Here is a 10299-nt window from a genome sequence, read left to right on the forward strand (position 1 = left end):
CAAATACCTGTGAGTGCATTCCCAAGTGCATAGATTTTCCATTCAAATAAATTGTTTAAAAGTAAAATCATATACACATTTTAGACAGCCACTATCTAAAGTGTTGGAGCTTCCTTAAATGATCCTCTTTTGAATTTGTATTGCATCTGACTTCCGTCTTTCAGCCTCTATAACTAGCTAATAAAATATCTACAGTTTTCTTGATCGCCCGTTTCACCTTTATAAATGTGCAGAATTTCTTTTTGTCTCTTCCTGATATCTCAGTTGGATAGGAAGAAGAGGTGTCCTTCCTTGATTGGTTTGTCGCCCTGCCACCCCCATCACTGGATGGGAAGCCAAAAGGGCTAGAACTATGATTGATGTACGGAGATGTGTAGAGGGGGGGAGCTCTCTGGCCACAGTCAGTTCCTGTAGAAAGGAAGGGATTCCATAACCAAGCCCTTTGAAAGCTCCTCCTTTCCCCTCTTAAACAGAGGCCCTTCTTTCTTCTTTTGGAAGAAAGGGTTTCCTGTTTCCTCTCCTCTATTGTGTTTTATTGGAGATCGCAGGCCTTAGAACGGGCCTTCCTGGCACTTCAGAAAACAAGCACATGCAGAAAAAGAAAGTTTCTCCAGGGCGAGGAAGCTGAAACTTCCAGACAAAAGGAATGTAACAACAGACATCCTGCCAGTCCCCTTCTCAGTGAAGAGCCAACCAACCCTTGTGGCCCTTTGGCTGAGCCCCTTGAAATTGAACCACTTCCGGGCATGCTAAAACAACAAACATGCAAGGACATCTGCGTTATTTAAGGAACCTTGTTGATCAGTCACTGTCCTTCCCAGTGCCTTCAACCCAGCATTTTGTGAATCTGATGTAGACTTCAGTACAGGGGTCCTCACACTACGGCCCGCGGGCCACATGCAAATACAAATACTGTATGTGTTCCCGTTTTGTTTTTTTACTTCAAAATAAGATATGTGCAGTGTGCATAGGAATTTGTTCATAGTTTTTTTTTAAACTATAGTCCGGCCCTCCAATGGTCTGAGGGACAGTGAACTGGCCCCCTGTTTAAAAAGTTTGAGGACCCCTGCTTTAGTAGATTACAGAATAAGTGGAAATTGAGACCTTTGCTTTTCCCTTCCCCAGTATTAGGTTTGACAATATCAAAGTTGGCAGGTAAAAATGCAAAGCCAGTTTGATTTCATTTCTGTGGGCTTTCCTTTAAACAATATGCCCCTAGCCTTATTGTAATCAACATAATTCAGGTTAGGCAAAATTTGAAATCTTCAACTCACCTAGCAAGAGATGAGAAGAAGATAATGAAGGAGGACTTGTGGTTTTTATTTAATAACTTTTTAAAAATCAAAAGTAATTAGAACAAGTCTTTCTGGCATGAAGTAGTATTTAGGATACTTCAAATTAACTTACTTGGTACCAAATTTGCATGTGCTTGTTGACTGTATTTCTACACATACACACACACCCTCTTCCTGCTAACTATCAACTTCTTTGCTCTGGTGTGACTTTTGTTGTAAACTTCCTTTGTTGCCCAATAGTTATTAACCATTTGGGTAGATATTAATTTATTGGAAACCGTTTTTGAAAGTAGTAATGGAGTCTTGGACACCATGGTCATTTGAGCTTGTCAATGAAGAATATATTTTTCTTGAAAATTACTCAAGAATTGATCAATATTGCCCTACATTTAGACAATATCTTTCTTTGCTTATCTTTAAATATGTCACATTTCTGTCCCTGCAGAACACACACACACTTCTAAGGTCACAATGCCAAAATGTATCTATACTTGTAACATTTCATGGTATTAAATGTAAAATTTTATTTCGAGGACTACCGCAGCCTAGAAATATATATGTAATCTAAGCACTGAGATAGTACATTTCAGAAAATAAGCTAGTATTTTCATGATAAATTTTAGATACCTATCATTTTTCATTCAAAAAGTTCCTTGCATTCTAGACTCTAGAATTAAAAGGGTTATGCATTTAGGAAGTAGAGGCTAAACTTATTTATTACAATCTAATATAGAATATTAATCAGAGTTGAGATAACAATCAATGTGTACAAAAATTTACATAACAAGATGATCAATAGACAATGCAGCACCTTTAGAAAAAATAATTAAAAAGTTTTGTTGCATTTACAGGGTAAGTGCCACACTGAGAATTTACAACACAGTAATTTACTGCAACCAATGACAGGAGAGTTCCATAAAGAAACAAAGCTCTTAACACTCCGATTTTCGGAAGGTATTACTGGAATGCTTAACTGTAACCACAGACTTTGTACATCCTTAAGGACTGAGCTGGCAAAAGTCACAAAAGGCTCTCATAGCATATATTATATAAAGGAGTCCACTGTGTTTGGGCAGCTGGCTTAGTGTCTCTGACAGGTGTGAAGCCTAGAAGAATTATTGGCTTGATGGTGATCTTTCTGTATCCGGCAAGACAGACCTTCTCCGCAGTAACAGCGCTGGAATATCTCCAGCCCGTGGGAGCCTTTTCTCCTGTGCTTGGTACACACTTGACCTTCTTTGAGGACAGGTTTACAGATCTTGGACCAGAAGTGTCTAGCACAGCACAACCCTGTAGCACAATCTGATGATCGGAGACAGACAGACCCTTCTAGTCCTAGGAGAGAAGAGACAATAAGGAAAATACATGCTCGCTGCTCACGCTGCATGATTGCATAAAGATGATGCAAAAGACACTTCTGATGTGCTGACAACCGAGAATGAGTCTGAAGGTCCCGGAACCTACCTTTAGTATGATACATTTTTGAGGACAGTGTAGTTCTTCTGGAGTACCCATCCAGGGTGCTGTGATCATTACCAAAGCTTTCAATTATGGTTTCCTCGATTTCCCCTCGTTGGAAATGATTGTGATCGGACGGCATGCATATTCCTGAGGAAGCAGGGGATAGTGGTTAACTCCGGCGCTGTAATGTGTGACCACTTACAGCTGTGACCGGGGCAGTCTGGTATGCCTGCACCAACTCGAGGGACCTCACTGAAGTGGCATGATTTTAAACACAAGCCAAACTTCCTCCCTAGTTAGTGCAAAACTCCCCAGATGGACAGAAGCATCAATGCGTACACTGTTGCCGTCATATGCAACGTCCCCCGTATAGCCATTTGAGATACTTTCCTACCCACTGGCGTAGTGACAGTGAGATTTCTGCCCATTTTCATATCACCCATGGGGTAAGAAAAAGAAAATCAGTCACTAAAAAAAATTGCTTTTAAAAATAACCTCCCTGCCCTGTGAGTACTGCCAGACTAAGTTAAGCAAACGCAATACCAGCTCCGTGGAAGAATGCAGTGTCACCCACCAGTTCCTTTACTGTGTAATTTCTATATTACAGAGATCTAGTTAGTTCATCCTGGAGTATTACTGGGTCCTCGGGAGGATCGCCACCCTTAAGTTTATTTCTGGAGTCTCCTCTGGCTGTCTGAGTCGACTACCTCTTTGAGACATTGAATTTTAGTGGATCTGTGGTTGCGGGGAGGAGTACTTATTTTAAGGTAGCAGGAAGTGGAGGCAGGGGGTAGGGAAGAGAAGCCAGGGTGGAGGACAGCAAGAGCTCCCTTAAGAATGGCCAGCACAGATAAATCGGTGTCTGGTGGCTGACAACAGTCTCAACAGGGATCACGAAGGAGAAGCCAGACTGGTAGAGCCCCGAGAGGCACTGTAAGAGAAAGGAACAGGCCAGGTAAACAGCAGGGGTGCTTCCCTGGGTATCCTGGGATCATCCAACCGCCCTCCCAGTCGTCTTCTTTCTCGATGGATATCAAGGCTGTCCCAGACCAGTGTTTAGGGCGGGGGTCCATTCCCAGATAAGCAGTCCTGTGAACTCATTGAGGGGGCCCGGAGGAAAATAAAGAGCTCCAAGACCCCTGTAACGTTCCGTCCTCTGAGACTAACCCTGGCAAGGTAGCGGGTTCAGGGGAACCTTGCAATCTGAATAGCCACTCGTCCGCAGCATGGCAGCCTGCTCAGAGCAGAGAATGTGTCCTCCCAACCGCAGGTGAGCAGAGGCGGGACGGTCCGAGGAGTCCAGAGGGAGCTAAGGAACTCACCGTTTTTGCAGTAGTTGCCGGGGCAGCACATGGCGTGGCGCATGCAGCGTTTGCGGCGCTTCCTGCAGGCCAGGCAGACCTGCGCCCCCGAGCCCCCTCCGCGGGCGGGGCTCGCGCAGTACTCATCCGAGCCGCACTCCTCGTCCTCCGCGCACGGGTAGGGCTGCGGAAGGGGGCCGGGAGAGGATGAGGCACCGGGGCATCCAGGTACCCCCGCGCCTGAACCTGCAGGAGCATCACAGCCCTTCTCCGCCCACCTCTCCAAAAGTCACCGCCGCCCACTGTCCCGAACGCAGTTTCCAAATGCTCCCCGCACGGCACTCACTCGGCCCCGTTCTACACCCTTCTTCCCAGACGCCACCTCCCCAGGAAAGCGGGGTTCCCAGATCCCCAAGCCCTCCTCACCTGGTAGTTGTCGATGGTCTGGTACTTGTTCGCTCCGTCGTACAGAATCCCCGGAGCCACGCTGACTGCTGAGCCCGGGTGCCCAGAAGCGCCGCCCAGCGGTGGGGGCAGGTTCTTGATGGCGTTGGAATTGAGAACCGAGTTCAAGGTGGCGCCCACTCCGAGCAGAGGGTGGTGGCCGCACAGAGTCGCTGCTACCAGGGCGACCAAGACCTGCGCGGCCCCCACGGCGCCCAGGGCCTTCATCTCAGAACTCAAGGGAAGGGAAGAAAGAGAAGGGAGGGATGTCACTTGGCCAGCCGGGTCCCCAGGAAGCCGCGCTGCCGGTGTGGCTGCAAGTCCGGGTCCCCGGAGCCTCCAGCGGTCCCACAGTCCCGGCTGCGGGGCGCACGGAGCTCTGCGCCGCCACCGCCACCGCGGCTGCCTTTATACCGCGGGCTCCGAGCATTCCGGCCCCTCCGGGGGAGACAACAAAGCTGGGATGGGATTTCAAAGCCCTGGGAGGGGCTGCGAGGGGTGTGTTTGTGTACATGCAGGGGGGCCTTTGACACTCTTCACCCCGCCCTCCCGGGCACAGGCGTTCCCCTGGACCCGTTCACCGTGGGGGTGACTGTACTCGGGGCGCATTGGAGCGCGCGGCTTTAATAACTGCGGGGGAGGAGGAGCTTGGGGGCGCGGGTGCCCTAGCCTTGCCTTAGACTTCCAGTTGGGACGTCGGCATCTGAAACGCTGGTCAGAACGGAAGTGTGATGCTCTCTGCAAAAGCACTTTGCTCCTCTCCCCCTTAGGCCAGGACTGGCTTACTGTGCGCATAGATGATATTCAGTATTAAATACAACCCGGTCAGTCACTCAAAGTCTCTATCGAAGCCTCGCAGCCAGAAGGGCCAGGTGGCCAAGGCGAGTTGCTCATTAACCCTTTAGAGTCACGGTTTGCCGATTTGGGGCGAGGTCCTTGGCTTTCAGTTCATTGAATTCCTCCCCCCCCCCCCCACCCCTTCCTTTCTCCCAGAGGGAGAAAAAATGTGCAAATAGAAGGAAATTTGCACATCAAATGAGAGTTAAAAGGAAGAAGAACTAATTCTCTTTTGATGGGAAGTTTAGAGAGGGAGGCGAGAGACTAGCATTTGGAAATTAGATCATGGGTGGAGGGAAGAGGGAAATGACCATCTGATAATCAACTGTTTAATGTAGTTCTTTGAATCTGAGCAGTCCGGGCAGTAGATGAACTTGATTAGGCAGACGGGCGAGATCAAAGTGGCCGGAGCAAAGGCGGACAGGGTCCAGCGGCTGGCCAGTCCTCACTCGCGGGTTCTCCCTTCTCAGTGGCGGGTTAGTGCAGGGAGATAAGAAACCCTAAGGCTTAGCACCTGACTTTCTCATTAGTATTTCATATCGCAAAGCTTGAGAACGCCTGTTTGATCCCAATTCAGACCTTTCCTGGACAAGGAATTACCCCCTCTAGGGAGATAAGAGACTCACTAGCTTCAGGAAAAGGGAAGCCGAAAGTGAATTTCATGTGATTTAAACCAGTATATAAACATAATAAAGTAGGGTGTGTAAGAATGCTGTCCTGCTTATAAATAGGAAATAATTTCTTTTTTAAACAAAATAAATTTCTTCATTAGTCATATGCTCATTCAGCTCTTATCTTTATTTTCCAGTAAGTTATTTGCTCTCACTGTTTGACAACAACAACAACACGATATAAAAATCCTTGCACACCTTGTCCGATTGGAGAATTTTAATCTTTTTCATTTATCCTTGTAAAACCAAGAACAATCTTATAACTTTTTTTTTGCACGTAGCTGTTACATGTAGGGCCATCTGTCTTTAAGGAGGATAAGTTACTCTAAAAGAAATGAGTCCTAGGTAGTTTTTTTCTTCAAGTCAAGCATCTTGCTGTTTAAAGAAACTTGTTTAAAATGGAAAAAGGGGGGGCGGGCAACAATCTGAACGGTAGGACTAGGCTTTATCCCTGGCATTGGGCAACTCTTAGGTTATTGCCCTTTGGGGGGAGGGACACAGTGAATACAAATGTTGAGGAGACTATTCTAATTACAGTAAGGATAAGCTAGGAAATGTACACAATTCTTTTTTTAAAACAGGTTGATGTGTCAGAAAATGGACAACTGCTATGCGAGTTCAGGAAAGAAAAAAGATGATTGAATAATCACTGTTGTATATATTTATTTTGTGCTCACTGAACTCAAGGGTCTTTATAATTACACACTGACTTATTATATCCATGACTAGAACTATGACCAAGTATAGTCAGTGATAATCTTCAAGTAGAATAATCGTAAAGTTAAGAAAGGCAGAAGTACTTGTTTTTTTTAAAAAAAGTTTGTAATGGTCTGTGTTCTAATTTATTGGGTTTCAGAGGTCATATTAAGAACATCTTCTAAACAACTCTTTAGTAACACCCCTAATTACATTGATACCTTCCCATCCCAAGTTCCATCTATCCTGTGGAATTTCCTCTGGCTTATTATTAATAACTCCACTTGAAATGTTAACATGGATGAAATCACACATATTTCTTTAGGTTTTACTATCAACCTGTACAATGATCTAGTTTTGGCTACCACTCTAGAAACTTTTGGAACAAATTGAAAATTTGATACAAAGTGGGGGAGGTTGTTTATATAAGCTTTTAAAAAATGAGCCTAAGAAACAAGTCAATATGCCTTTTATTGAGAATCGGCAATGAACCAGGTCTCCTTTGGGCAGATATGGCCCTACTGTCAGTTGACTTGAAGTTTATATAGATGGGGAGGTATTATAGGGTAAAGACATAAGAAATTTTAGATGCCATATTTTCACTTGCAGCATATTAATAACAACACCAGTCATCAAGGTGTTGAGCACCTTTGATGTGGTAAAATATATATATATATATATATATATATACAGTTTGTGTTAAATTCTTAAGATGTTGAAATGTGGAGAAAGAATTCCCTGACCTTGGGAAGTGTGACAATATTTCTTTCTATTATCTTAAATATTCCTAAAAATATGCTTGTGCCACACTGAAGACCAATCACTTTTCCTCTTTTTTGCAAGATATGGTACATGTCAATACATAACAAATTTAGTCCATTAGGAGCTTGGATTCACAAACAAAACTATTGTCCAGGGGCATAAAAAAAGTGGAATAATTTAATCAACCTATGGAAAACCTTCACAAAAAAGGCATGTTGTATAAATTCAATCTTGATTCCTGAATCTATATGTCTGTTAGGGTTTAATAATCCTGAAGCATTGACAGAATCTGTTGTATTAAGTTAGGAGAGCTAAGCCAAGAGTAGGATTTTAAGAGTGGACTCAGTTGTACCTCCTTCTTCACTTTCCATGTTGCTCCTGAAGTTGTCACAATTTGAAAGCTAACAATGAATTCATCAATATCTGAGTTCCTACTATGTGCTCAGCATGGTACTTGACATGTGTGATAAAGATGAGGACTATATTATCCTCAAATAATTGAGGGGGGGTCAGGGAAGGTAAGCTCACACATTGTACAGGAGAGAAATGATGTAGGAAGGAGCCAGTCATGTATGTAGCAAGCCAACTCTTTATCCCAAATGGGAACATTTACTTTTTCAATGGCGCCTCCATCTGAAAATCCTTTCCATGATTGAGTTTGCTCACTGGCAACCAAAGAGCAGGGTGGGTACAGAGGTAAAGTGAAGTTCATTGTTCCATCAGCAGCCAATTACAATTCAATGAGTGCCCATTATATGCAAAATTCTACCCTAGTACCTTTGGGAATATACCCCCAACATATTAACATATTAAAAACAGGCTCCTTGACCTTGGAAAGCTTTCAATCTAAGACTAGTTGGGGAAACAAATATACTTACATGAGAATGGAGGTTAAATTTTTTTCTAAACAGATTCTATTTTGGCATATCCATTAGGTCAGCGGTTCTCAACCTGTGGGTCGTGACCCCTTTGGGGGTCGAATGACCCTTTCACAGGGGTTGCCTAAATACATCCTGCATATCAGATATTTACATTATGATTCATAACAGTAGCAAAAACAGTTATGAAGTAGCAACGAAAATCATTTTATGGTTGGGGGTCACCACAACATGAGGAACTGTATTAAAGGGTCACGGCATTAGGATTGTTGAGAACCACTGCATTAGGTCATGGGGAAGATAGGAAAAGGTCCAGGACTTGTGACCAACAAGGGAAAGAGGGTGCTGATGACTCTGCTGAATTTAATTTATTAAACCCAGTTTATGTCATTCTGTAAGGAACCCTGGCTCCTTTTTGATCTGGTTTAAATATGACCACAATTAATGCAATAAGTTTAATATTTTGCATTACATTTTAAAATAGGTAAAATATGTTTACCAAAGTGGGATCGAACCTCATAACTCAGGAATGGCACGATAATATGTGCCTTCCTCACATTTTAGGCACCGTATGCCAGGCACAGAATACTCATCAACCCCTTCGTTCATGAGGAAGACAGGCAGACAAATACATTTCCCAAAATACTGTGGCATTTGCAAACTATTTTTCCATTTTTGTTATTTGGGATTCTTGTGTGACTGTTGCATTTTTAATTCATTCCCGTCCTCCCTTCTTTCTTCCCTCCTTCCTTTCCTCCCTCTCCCCCCCCTTCCTTTCCTCCTCCTTTCATTTTATCTGTTTATTAAATCAAAGGAAGCAGATCTGTTGCCATTTAATTTTACTTCACTGGGAAAACATTGCATGAATGTCATTCCTTATGGTGAGTGTTGCCAACATTTTTGTTGGTACCAATCTTGAATTTATAGTAGGGATTCCTCCTTTATGAGTTTAGTAAAAAAAAAAAAATATTATGACTTTCTCATTGGCCTTTAAAAGATTTTAGTCTTCATGTGCTTCATGATGTTAAAAGAGTTTTTGGACCAGGCCTCCGCTACGACTCCCAGGAGGCTGGCTTGGGCTTTTCTGCACTCCTCGGTACACAGAGAAGGCGAGATTTGACAATGATTATGTTTATTTGGTCAGTGGAGATGGCCAGCCCAGATAAACCAGACCCCATGGTTGCTTTCAACCCAGCTCAGAAGGAATGCTTTAAAGGAGTGGGATATTAAAAACTAATTTGAGAATAGAGCCCAGACCTAGAAACCTTTGACTAAAATCCAGAGGGAACTTTTCCTGATGTGGTGACACTCAGAAGGATCCATGGTGTGTAGTTACAGGGAGTGCAAATACCCGCCTTAACATTCCCCTAAAAGACTTGACATTTCTAGCTCTGAAGATCGTCCAGTAACAACGGAAAGCAGGATGCAAGATCCTCTTGAAACTGTCTCCAAATCTGGAGAAAAATCATTTTCCTCCATGTCACCGAGTTCCTTTATGATGCAGGAGTTGTCCAAGGGTCATGGCCAAGAATGGTATTGTGCCATGGTGTCAGGAGTTGGGGGCTGGAACTCTGTGTACTGGGGTCTTCTAGGGTGACAGCTGCTAGCTGGTTGGCAAATATGGGACCTTGATCAGGCCATTTAACTCTCAAGTTTGGTGTTTGTCACACACACACACACACACACACACACACACACACCCCACCCACCCACCCCACTCTCCCCCAGCAGTTGAAAAGAAAGCAAGAGAGTGAGAGAAATTTTCTTTCACAAAATTGATTATAATGTTTTAGAGCTGAATTTTCCAGCTATTTCTAAATCTCCAACTGACTAATGGCAATGGGACCTTGTGGTGGAAAGAAGAAAAAAAAAAAAAAAAAGGAAACAGGACTTTGAACACACTGTAGTGTCCCAAGGCCCTGACTTAGAGTTGCCAGGGAGTGGATCAAGGAGG

The 10299-nt window shown here is 43.9% G+C and overlaps 1 protein-coding gene across 1 annotated transcript; it reads right to left on the reverse strand.

The window, feature by feature from the left end:
• Positions 1-1799: 1799 nt before the first annotated feature.
• Positions 1800-4877, reverse strand: DKK1 (dickkopf WNT signaling pathway inhibitor 1). Its single transcript, XM_006103360.3, has 4 exons — positions 4484-4877; positions 4079-4241; positions 2760-2903; positions 1800-2630 (listed from the first exon to the last, which is right to left on the reverse strand). The coding sequence occupies exons 1-4, from the start codon at positions 4727-4729 to the stop codon at positions 2377-2379; spliced, it is 807 nt and encodes a 268-aa protein (XP_006103422.1). The 5' UTR covers positions 4730-4877; the 3' UTR covers positions 1800-2376.
• Positions 4878-10299: the final 5422 nt, after the last annotated feature.

Source organism: Myotis lucifugus, unplaced genomic scaffold (assembly GCF_000147115.1).
Source record: "Myotis lucifugus unplaced genomic scaffold, Myoluc2.0 scaffold_481, whole genome shotgun sequence".
Lineage (NCBI taxonomy): Eukaryota > Metazoa > Chordata > Mammalia > Chiroptera > Vespertilionidae > Myotis > Myotis lucifugus.

Excerpts from the sequence above, each read along its gene's own strand:
- DKK1 (XM_006103360.3), bottom strand. The coding sequence starts at position 4,729 with ATGAAGGCCCTGGGCGCCGTGGGGGCCGCGCAGGTCTTGGTCGCCCTG. Across the intron at positions 4,242-4,483 it reads AGACCATCGACAACTACCAG|CCCTACCCGTGCGCGGAGGA; the intron begins GTGAGGAGGGCT and ends CCCCTTCCGCAG. Across the intron at positions 2,631-2,759 it reads AAAAATGTATCATACTAAAG|GACTAGAAGGGTCTGTCTGT; the intron begins GTAGGTTCCGGG and ends CTTCTCTCCTAG.